The 12,350-nt window shown below is 39.5% G+C and overlaps 1 protein-coding gene across 2 annotated transcripts in view; it reads right to left on the bottom strand.

Annotated features, from left to right (window-relative positions):
* Positions 1-12,350, bottom strand: part of LOC112455306 (protein rhomboid) — a 361,741-nt gene that overhangs the window by 138,981 nt on the left and 210,410 nt on the right. For both annotated transcript variants that reach the window (XM_025017130.1, XM_025017138.1), the window contains exon 5: positions 3,258-3,370. In XM_025017130.1, the coding sequence (XP_024872898.1) occupies positions 3,258-3,370 (113 nt within the window). The remainder of the gene's footprint in view (positions 1-3,257; positions 3,371-12,350) is intronic.

Genomic DNA, 12,350 nt, shown 5'->3' with positions numbered 1-12,350 from the left:
TGAAACCGAGTTTCGCGTCGTCGTCCAAGTACGAGGCTTTGACGGGAACGCCGTGAAGAGCGCGTTAAAAGCGCGAAATAATTGTGCTCTGCTGATGGTTCGTTATAATGGTTACGTATATATGCACGGTACGGGATGGAAGGGAAAGCGAAGTGGTTTTCCGCGAGAGCAGAAGCTCATTGTCGCGTCGACGAGAAGCGCGAACGAGCGCATAACGGCTGGATGACGCTCTCGCGAAAGCGAAAAATGGAAGCGCGACGACCAAGCGAGGGCCGACAAAGGGCCGAGATCGAGTGAGAGACGCGCGCGCAGCGAATTTCCGCATGTGTGTAACCGGGCTCTTTTTTGTATACCGTCCCGGCCCGCCTTGCAAAATGTCCGCTTCGAGTTTGTTAAGCAAGAGCGAATACCCCGACATAGAGGCGGAAGCGTGCACGGAGCGACGCGACGCTCCGCGTTCCATCCCTTCTTTTTGCGACAATGGTGAACGGAAATATCGTCGGAGCGGAAATCGGTGGATCGCGCTGGCCGAGAGTCACGAGAGAGTTATCCATCCATACCACTCCCCATCGTGCGGAGGTTTTTCACTCGCAAATGCTAGTTTGCCAGAAGCGTTCGTTAATGCGGTCTCCTCGAGGCACAGTCCAACACCTCGCGGTTTAAATAAAAGATTAACGTCAGCCCGAATTGCCGTTGCGATTCATGTCGGAGAATCTCAAAGACTTCAATATCCCTCTTGCACGACCACTTACCATTACCTCGCGACCAATACGGCTCTCCACCAAGATGTACATACCGACCGCCATAAACCGCCGTGGCCGCGTTCGGGGTTTTCAGATGTGTCGGCTGTGCGACCTCCCGAGGGTACGAGCGAAGAAGTCCCATCTTTTCGCGAGTCAGCGGTAAAATTTACATACTCCTCGTCGCGTTAATGTAACGGAGTGCGGACGAGAGAAAGAGAGATATAGCGAGACGAAGAGATACGCGGTACGCGATCGCGGAAGCGGTCGGAAACGACAAAAGCGAGACGAGTGATGTCGGTGTCACGGAGAGAGGGGCGGGGGATGGCGTACAGACTTAAGGGTCGTGCTCACACCGAATTCCAAGCATGCGCTCGCTACCTGCTCGGAATATCGTCTCGTCATATTTCCGTCGTAACGCGTCGGATCCTTTCCCACCCTCGAACAACCCCTCCCCCCGTTCAACACTACCCCCGCCTAGACGCGACCGCTTGACACGAGGCGATATTTTATTTGCAAAGAACCCTGGCTGCAGGTTGCCGTTTCTTATCTTGTGTGCGCAGGAATTTCTCTCCTCTGTACGCCACGTCGCGGCGCGGTGCCCAGATTTTACAGCGCTCATCATATTCCTCTCTCTCTCTTTCTATCTTCTTCTGTAGATCTCTACTTTTCATTTGTCTTTCTATAACTCTTTAAACTTCCCTGCTTCTCTCTCAATTTACCCAGGAGTGGACGATGACTTTGATCAAAGTTAATAATTTTCGAATGTAGAAAAAATAATAAAAAGATGTGAACAAACGTGTCAGGACTTATGTATATGAGTTTTATCTCATATAAAGCTTGTGAGAAGTTGGACAAATATTTGTAAAACCAAAAATTACTATTGTAGTGTGTTGTGTATGTTAATCCAGAGTTCCTTGACAGCTGAGGGTTCGAAACTCAGTTCTATTAGTTTTCATATAGAGTCATGTGTCTACCTCGAAGTCTACCTTGCACGGCCTATCTTTTGTCGCTGTCTTCTCCGTTTCATTTTCTCGTTCTTCCTCACTCGCTCCGTCGAGCACCATCTTCTCCGTCTCTTCTTTCGTGCGGGCGATACGATGAATTATTTATGAATAGCACCCAGGAACAAGTCGAATCGACCACGCTCGAGAGACCCGGCACGGGCGGCGCGGCGCCTCCTCGAGAGAAAAGATGCCCGATACATATCCAAACCTATTCATCTTATCGAGTTGCTCCGCGAGAAAAAAGGAATTAATATCCTCGGACGCGCATCACACAGCGAAACGAATACGCCTTCGAGATCGCGAGACGACATCGACGCGTTCGCAATATCGTTATAAATGACGCGTTAGATAGCAGGAATGCCTTTATTTAAATTGCACGCCAAATACTTCGTCACGTAACGTTTACAAATTACACTCGAAACTGCATCGTGTCGGGGACGTCAATAAATTGCGTTATTAAGCTTGTCGCGTACTAGCGATTATTCTGTAAGTTATATCGACGACGAACTCGTTGGACCCGTTAAATGTATGATTAACGACGAACGATATTTACTACATCGATTACATCTGGCAATCCGTGTCCAATAACGTAGCTGTTACAATAACGATCCATACGCGGGTTTATATTTCCTTCCTCTATGGAAAGTCACAAATTTTTTTCACGGCGCGGCTACACTTGTCACTTTTCGTGGAAAAAAAGAATTTGCTCTTATAAAGAGCTGTTTAAAAGCGCGGAAGCGTATCGGTAAATAACGACATCGTTGCATTTATAATTTCACGGAGCGTAAAAGATGCAAAGTGAGAAAGGCACGAAGAAGGAAGTGGGATCGTAGGAGCGGGTCGTAGGAAGCAGAAAGATGTTGATGTTTCGCAGGTCGTACAATGTACGAGGTATGTCGGTACCTCCTCGGGGTTCTCTCGCATGGGTAACGATGCGCAGCATAAAATGCACGGTAGAAATACTGTAAGAACGGTTGTCCTCGTCCGCGTTGCTGTCTCCGTCGTCGTCGTCGTCGTCGTCGTGCACGTCGGATATTCTGCCGGAATAATAAAATACAGAACTTCTTTCGTCTCGTGTTTTCGTTTTATCCGCATTCCTTGCGTCTTCGCGCGTCTTTCTCGTCTCCCGACGTGTCGTAAGATGAGAGAATCGGTTTACTCCCCTTTTCGAAAGACCTATCACACTATCTCAACTCGAATGTACGATATTCTTAAAGAAGTTTTAGTAACGGAACGCCTTTTCGCAAATGATTTTTTTTTTACTCGACTTACCTTCAAATGTTTGATTACGGCTTTGATAATAATATAATTAGTAATAATGTAAGTCAATGTGTCGTCTGGAATTTCGACGGTTTAGATTTTGAATTAGTTAAGATTAATCGTTGGAAAGAGCTTTCTCCAAAAGAATGTCTTGTTAAAATCTTATGGAGCGAAAAATACGTGCTCCAAAATGCTACTGTCACATTTCAGTCAACCGTGAAAACCTTATATTAAGCGTGACTAATCGTACCTGCGAAACAGAGGCGGCTCATGCACGAGCAGGTGAAAATCGTTCTCGGAACAGATCTCACGGTCCCGATGGTGCACGGCGCACTTAAAACTTCTGGTCCGTTTTCCACTCATCTGCAATCAAAGATATAATATAAGTTACATAAATATAATTTAGATAAATTACACCCTAAATAAAGTAGATGGAGAGGAACTGGACTGCAGAGACACGATTTAAGAAACTTGTACCAAATTTTTTTTTTAATACAAAATTTTATTAGAACGTATAATAAACTTTATTTAAATTATCATAAAGTTATTTGGCAATTTTTAAATGTGTGAAACAACCCACTTTTGCTCATATATTACTTACTACAAAAGCATTGAAAGATTACAAAGTTTTGGAATATTTGCGTTCCATTTACGTAAATCGCAAAACTCGAGATTTGTCTTGCGGGAATTCGTAGGGACAAAGGCTCGTTGCCGGTTTTGGCACCGACCCGGTGCACAGGAAGCACAAGCCATATAGAGAGTTCCTCGAGGCTGATATTTGGATCGGGATCCGTTAACGCGGTTAGGCAAATGCAAGCAAGAACGCCAGCAAACTCCTCGAGATAAGTTGTGTATATGTACGTAAAGTGAATGCTGCGCTAGGGGCCACTGCATGCCCGTTGTATTCACTCTCTACACGCTTACATACACATATATGTATACATATATATGTACCTTGAGATCGTCTTACGCTGTAATTTGTAGCCCGTTTGCGCAGGGATAAGTGTGCACGCAATGACATAGCCAAAGGACTAATGCGGTGTAGTTAAAATTAATCAAGTATCAAGCGTAGTCAAATTCTCAACGTCGTTGCGACGAGGGACGTTTGTGTGCGTGTGTGTGTATGTATGTTGTGTGGTTGTGTCATGCTATATTATTAAAGAGATGATAAAATAGCAACACAAAGAAAATTTAATTTTAGAAATTATTAATGAAGCAAAATGCCAACAGTTAGACTTATAATAATTATGGAATTTTTTATGCACACGTCACTCTACTTAGAATTTTCTTTAATAATCGAGATTAACAAACTGTATATTTAATACATAATTATTGTTAATAAAACGTAATTATTCTAGCTGTAAAATTTGTGCGTGCAATTGAATAATTATGATTACGAACGCGGATTTAATGAACAATCGTTTATCAAGTGTACCTTCGGCACAAATTGCACAACAATAAAATTTAATTCTCTTGCGTCATGATTTATCTTCTCGTGCAATGTGTCATTCCGAATGCATTTGCTTTTCGTGAGAAATATGCACGATATGTAACGCGAGTTTTCCACACTTTTTCTTTATTCACAAAGAACATGCAAACTGGATAAGCCGCCGGGCTTTCTTATATCTTCAGCCCGATGGCATCTCAGAGATTTTACATCCAGTCACTTTCTTATCACTTCTTCTGCTCTTCCGCACGTTTCATCTCTGATTTACGTTAGACATCGTTTAAGAACAGCTGCATCGATTTTTCTTACCGCATCATAAAATACTTCCTTCTTTATTCTTATATTTGTCCGCTTAAATATACTTTATGTATTAAAAATATTATTTCTCAGAAAGTTTAGAAATGTCAGCTTAGGAAACTTAAAAGTTAAAGTGAAAAGATCGGAAACATATACAGACAGTGACAGGTGTTTGGGAAGTATTTTGCAAAATTTTACTGCTTATTGTGTGTCCTAGCTTGTATACCTGCCTGCTTCCTTCTTCTGCGTGTTATTTCAGGTGCGACACGCATTATCCTTATTTTTCGACTTTGACGAGCTAATAATCCTGAATGCTTTCCTTCATTTTCTCGACAATCGCACAGTGGCAAAGGTCGAAGTTGAAAATCTATCGAAGTGAATTCTCTCACGTACAAAACGAATATTTTATGCCCACCCACAGAGAATTTCGAGATTCAATACCTTTTGACACTTAACATTTGTCGGGATATCGAATATCTCAAAGATCTTTTAGAATCAGCGTTATTTATAATATCTTTCTTACTTTTTCCGTTTAAAAATCTATATATGTTTGCGCATACTGTATTGCATTATTTATATATAATTGAAAGAATAGAAATATAAACGAGATATAAAGAAAGAAAGAAATACGAACACATCTTTTAGCAAAATAGCATATGCAAACAAGTATATTGGTAAATGAAATTCATACTTGCATGGAACACGATTTTCGTTTAAATAATTTTCCAATTTGCGGATGCCGATTATAACATTATAAGGGAACAAAATGAAAATGCAAGAAGCAGAAATTTCGGTTATCTCATGGTTCAGAAATATACAACAATAGTGATATAAGCTTGGTTCCTGCTTGTCTGATTGTCAAAAAGGAAGTCGTTGAGTGACGAACGAGCTAGAAGAAAGGAAGAAGGGAAGGATGCGCCGGGAATGAAGGGCTCGATGGGAAAATTTGGACTAGTCAATGAAGAAAATTTAATTTGCTCCACGTTCAACGCACTTCTTCGTCGTCGGGACACAGTTATCGAGCATCCACTTCACGGCGACTTTATCGACGTCCACTTTGCGGTTTTCTTCTTGCAACGCTCGTTTTCATTAACGACGTGACGTGGTTCCGATCGCGTTTCTATGTCGAGGAGATACTCTTTAGAAAATGCGATTCAAGTGCAGACAGCAATGTTATACTGAAGTCCTCATCGTCACGATGAGACTTTGAGGCAAGCCATAAAAATACACCGCGGAGAATTACCATCTTTCATTAGGAAGTTTGTCTATTCCGATATTTTCAAGCGTGAAAAGTTTTAATCGCGCAACAAGTTTCCTTCCCGTAAAAAAATTAAAAATTAAAATTTCATTGTTGTTTGCTCGGAAAAGAGATTTCTCTCTATTTCACTATTACATTTTTTATTCTTAAACATCGTTTTCCTTCTTACACAATTTATAGAGAATTATACAATTGAAAGATAACGAACATTGACCTATATTAAAAACAAATAAAGTATTTTTAAATTAACCTATATTATTAGTAAAAAAAAAAGAAATTTTTATCGTTAACCCGTCTATGTTAAGTTGTTTTTGCGAATGTTCTTCCATTGCAACTAGCTTACTTTCTTTAAGTATACCCTTTCAGAATCCCCTTTCAGAAAGATATAGTATTTTGTGTAATATTTTTGTAACCACGTATAAAAACGGTAAAGATATTTATAATTTTTAAAGATATTTAGTTTATCTCGTACTTCTCTTCCTTTAGATGTCTCATTACGCTCTTGCAGAAGCGTAATGAATCTTTTATACCCAACGTACGTTCTCATTTCTTCCTTCATTCATATTTATTTTTCCACTTAATTCGAACGTGAATTTATACAACAAACTCTCTATCATTTTTCATCAAGAATTCTCTACCATTTTTTATCAGTAAAAATATATAATTCTGTCTGTAAAGTCGTAACGTAAAACGTCTTCCGCGAATATGATATAATATGAAAATTCTTCGCCTTATTGTATCTGGCGACGTAAAGTATTCTTTAAATTTTTATCAATTGTTCCAATAAGAAAGAATATAAAACAGTGGCATAGAGAAACAAATTTGCCGTTCCCGGTTTCTCGCACGTTTACGTCTCCGATTTATGACACGCAAACATTTCATTACTCGCTACTCCCCAACCTCGTTTTTCTAGTTTATACCCGCAGTTTCGCTCGAATATTCTTTCATCGAGCGTCTCACGATCTTATAAATAATAACGCACATTATTCGTCACTAACAGATTAACTTTATGCGAGAAAAAATAGAAGCCAAGATTAAAATTGATTGATTGAACAAGAAATGAAATAAATGTAATCGTGTTAAGAAGAATTTAATTTTGAAGAATAGAACATATTCGGTTTATAAATCTATAGTATATTAAATAAGTTTTATATGTATATGTATAGAGGTAGCGAGAGAATTTCCAAGAACCAGCGCTCGGCGCCCATATGGCGTGACGTAAGCGCGCGTAAACAAGGTTACCGCGCTATCAGTTATCATTCAAGCGCCAGGGCTCGAGTCGGTCGGTGGTGTTGCGCATCGTATTACTCTTTCAAACCTTGCCGCGACAAGTAGCAATAAGAAAGCACCAAACGGGATTCCATACGAGCGATTAGAGATTACAACCGTGGTCAATTAGCTCTCGAGTGTATCGAGATTAATGACTGTCGGCGTATCGACGCGACGGTTTTTATCGAAGTGGATATTCGGCATTGCTACCTGTTCAGTAAGCACGGTTAGGTTAGGTTAATGCGTTACTTAATGCAAGAATATGATCTCTTATCGAGGCCTACAAGGAATTCATGCGTCAAAGAATTAATGATTCCGCGTGTACGATGTACCGTGTTGTAATTAAACGTTGTGTTAATATTTGTCGATGCCATAAATTCGGCATTCGTACATCGGAGATCCGTCGCCTCCGAAATCATTATCGATTCGCTTCGAGAATCATTACTCGAATCACGCTAATTTATGAGATGTTACGGACGGATTTCGTGATTTCTCTCGTGCAGCCCCTTCGAGTTATTCTGATATTCTTCGCGACATAATTAAGTACGCATCGTGTCGTGAAAAGCGTCGTGCGATTGCATTGCCGTATTATGGCAATTAGCTCGCGCGCAATCGCGAATTAATTATTATAGTTTCACGAATAAGTATTGTGTGAATAGGGAAAGAAAAAGGCCTAGGAAATATCTGGCAACGACAGTATACATTCATAAAATGAGCGACTTATTACGCATTTATCATTTATTATTAATTATGCAGACTTTCATTATTTCCTTCTTATAAAAATAAAAAAGATTTCTGGAGATTATGTAATTCTTTTAACTATTACATTTTAAAACAAGTGAAACTGTGATTCTAATAAGTAAGAGAAATAAGCCGCTATATTTTTTACAATGGTTTAATTTTATTTCCTTAATCGCTTAAAATTACGCGATTTTTTCTTTTAATCGAGATAAGTTTTCAAATCAATAATATAATTAGACTCGTGAAAGTTTCAGAGATTTAACGGCGAGATTTAATAAGTTTTCAAATGTTAAGTTTAATTCGCGATAATATCTTATAACAGAAATCATTTCGAAATGTAACGAACAAAAGATTTAAGGGAATAAATTTATATTATAAAATAGTAAGCGTTTCGGGGCGACAACTCGGTTGGCATGCGGCCTTGGTGTTTGTTTTCCCCGAGTACAGAATGCAGTTACAGTTTTTTGCGTACGTCACGCGACTTCTCGGAATTTCGGAAACGAGTGGTAGGGATGGAGTAAGGGTGACTAAGCATTAAGCACAGTGCACACCGAGCACACCGTGCCTAAACAGTGTTATATATCTTGTGATTATTAAAATTATTAGTTCGTGTAATTTATACAATTCGCGAGTATCGAAAAGCGACAACTTTTTAATCAAAGCATCTATTTCGGATATAAAGAGTGAGAATTATAAATAGTTATTTCATGATATCTACGGACAAAATTTTTTGAGAAATACTTATAGAATTGAACGTATTTTGCAAGGTGCTTTAAATTATTCGTTGACTAAAACATAATTTGCTTTTGGTTTTAGATCGATGGAACACAATAAATCGGATCATATACTCCGATTTACTGACAGTGAGCAAACGAACGACTGCAGTCGCGATTTATCTCGTCGCGTGTTAACTTCGGGAGTGCCGTACAAGTAAACGGATTAAAATACTTTTCTTAAGGCTTATTTGATTCATATCTTATTGTTAGTTTAAGCCGGTAGTTGCACTTTCGACTGTATGAGATCTTATTGCCGAGTTACTTATCAACTCGAAGTGCAGGCTCATCCGAAATATCGATATATCGCAGGCTTTATAAACGGGAGTGCCGTGTAAAGTATCGCGCGAAAAGTTTTTATTAATAATTAGCTCGCGCGCGTTTATAATTGATCGCGAGTGTTTCTCGGGAGTGTTATGCAAGTGGAAAGTGAGGAGGACGTCTGATAACCTGGAAGAAAGAGACTTGACAAATCTGAGAGGAGGAGGAGGCCTAGGAGAGGCATCGGGCACCGGCGGAGCAACTTTGCGGTGAGTATTATTTTTTACTTGCATGCAATTGTTCTTTCTTATTAATTTGGATCTCGTTTATTTTATTTCGAAGATTTAAGAATAATAATTAAAAAAATATTTCTAAAGTGTTATAAAAGTTTATTCTTACGTAGATCTTTTTCGGAAATTATGTAATTATTTCAATATATATCTATATTTAAAGAATAAAAAATTTGATACGTGCAGTAATTATTTATTAAAATATTGATTGTTTTATGCATTGCTATAATTTGAATCTTATATTGGTATGTTACAGATCAACGTAGCAACGTGGCAGATAACTCCGCTGATGCGCATCAGTTGGTGAGTGATAAATAAATTTTTTTATCATAACGGATCTATGATAATTGCATTAAATGTACATTAAATGTATTTGAATGTATATATGTGTCAAATTACAATTAAATTAGTAAAATTAGATTAATATTATATCTCATAGATCCGTTACTTTACAGATATAGAACGACTTCCTCCTTAAAAATGTACTTTGTTTAATAGACAGGCTAAAATAGATAAAACTTAAAATTTAATCCTGGAGCATCATTATTCATTGAGTTGTGTGTTCCCGTATTCATCTTTATACATATATAAAAAGCGCCAATCGTCATTCTCATCGTTATTCATCTCACCGATACGTTTAATTAAATAATAATTACGAATGCGGACCTTACATTTTTTCTTCTGATTAGTGCGCGTGTAGATTATACTTTTCAAATAAATGTTGAATTTAATGTGCAACATTAAAATGCATTAGAATTAATGTGAAATACGAGAAACATAACGTCCCGCGTATACTTATTAAATATGTTAATATCTCGTGGCGAAAACGAATTGGCAGATGCTCAGCGCTAGTCTGTAGAAAATGCAAAGTTAAGCTGTGCTGAAATCGATATCATTTTAAGAGGAGAACTTAAAGACTCATAATCGGATGAGCATAAAAAGCAAGTTTGCGTAAGCTTGTTTGTGCGTCTATAAAGAAGGGCAGATTCGTCGTCGTGTTCGTGGCGACGTCGGCGACGGCCGACTCCGCTTTGTAAGTAAGTAAATCTTCGACGTGGATTTACGATCCCGCAGGGAGTCGCCCGTGTATCTCGTTCGCCATACCGTGGCGCGGATCGATAGTATCACAGACGGGGCCCCAAGCCTCGTTCTATTAATCTCGATCGTTTGTCCGAAGTTTATCGTCCTCCGCAAAGTACATTTAAGGAGGAAGATCATCGTTCTATATATGCGCTGGAAACCATCCCTTATCGATTGTTTGGACCTTAATTTTAGATAAGTTTTTTTTCTCGTCGCATGAATAGCAGAACGACTTTCTTTATCTGTGACCGAGATGTAATAGGATATCAATAATTACTACTAGATTGTCATTCAAGATTTTGATCTCGACTAAATTGAAGTTACAAGAACTAATGATTTCCTGAAAGAACATTGTAAAACTTGAGATATAAATTTTTATTGTTACGTTTCGAAACACTGACGTATATTGTTAGGAAATTTCTAAATATCGATTATAATTGCACGCAAATTTGTATTCAAATATTACATTAATATGATAATTAAACATGTCGTTATCATGACAACGCTAAGATATTAATGTCAGCATTACGTGACCAATTTAACGCTTGCATGAATTTTCAGAGAGAGTCTGTTAGATTAGGATAAATGGCAGTTATTTAGAAAACAACGGCGGAAAATTAACGCCGGTAATTTCACGCACGCTATAGAATCACCGGAATCAAACCGATAACTGTCGCTCGCAATAATCATCGAACACGATTGCGATTATTATCCAATAATAGATGCTCGCAATCGCGAAATAGATGCGGTCATCTAACTCGTCGGGAATCGCGCAAATTATCGCGCGTCGAAAGTCGACTTAGCGGTATTTATTAGCATTATCCACGCCGTACGACAGGCTAATGGGTGTAGCGATAATATTTCCAGCTGTACGCCATTCGTGGCATCGCAAATTCGCTGGGACAACAGTTTTGCAATCTAAATCGGTTGACCGTCGACTGTGCCGCGTGTATAACGCGCTCTGCCCCATCCCTCCGCCCATCCTACCCTTCTCCATCCCGGCCTCCCTTCTCGAGTTTGCATTCGCGCAAACCCCGGCATAATGAAATCCGTGCCATTAGGCCGGACAGTAGGGTAAATTCGTGTTCGCGCAAACGTCGGTTTCCGGCTCGTTCGGCGCGCACGTACTCGAATCGAATCGAATAGAATCGGGATCCTCGACAATGCCCCGCAAAATTCTCTCTAGTCCTGCGTGCGTACATCTATACGGTGCTTGCGAGACAACGAGCGATGTTATTGACTATCTTCTTGGTATCATTGAAATCCCAATACACAAGTATGCCATCTTTCTTTTAAAAGAATCTCTCTCTCTCTTTGAAGTTATAATCTCTTCCACTGATTAATTGTACAATTAAATATGTTGACATATTTAATTAAATACATCTGAAATATCTAATTAACTCGTGACAAGTAAACGACTTCGCGCAAACTTGACGTCGGAAATATTTCGGAATATTTAAAATAAAACAGAGATGAGATTAAATTCGCTATATGCCTTCCGAGAAATTAGTTTAGTCGAACACGCAAGAGTTTCTTAAAAACACCTAAAGCAATTTTAAGACGGTGCTTTTCGTGCACCGCGTATATATTTCGGCTTTTGCAAGACTCATAGGATAAAATCAGACAGGTAGATAGACAGAGGCACTGTAGGGCAGGGGAGAAGAGGAGATGGAGCATTCTGTGTGCGTTTCTATCTACGAACGTGTGTGCCCGCGCTTACGCTACAGAGCGTAAGGGGCCAAGAGAGGGTAAGAGGCGAACGCTGAGGGTTGCACGCGAGAGTCGGGAAACGGGGTAAAGAGAGGTAAAGAGGGAAGAGGCCGCACGAGCGCGTCGGGGGAATTCGATGCCGGACGATCGAGCAATCCGATGATCGCGTCCTAATCGAATTAAACTCGCCGGTTGTGCCTGTGTTTACGATGGGCTG

This window comes from Temnothorax curvispinosus, unplaced genomic scaffold, assembly GCF_003070985.1.
Source record: "Temnothorax curvispinosus isolate PA1 unplaced genomic scaffold, ASM307098v1 QBEX01000525.1, whole genome shotgun sequence".
NCBI classification, from domain to species: Eukaryota; Metazoa; Arthropoda; class Insecta; order Hymenoptera; family Formicidae; genus Temnothorax; species Temnothorax curvispinosus.
This window is presented reverse-complemented; position numbering and strand designations above follow the sequence as displayed.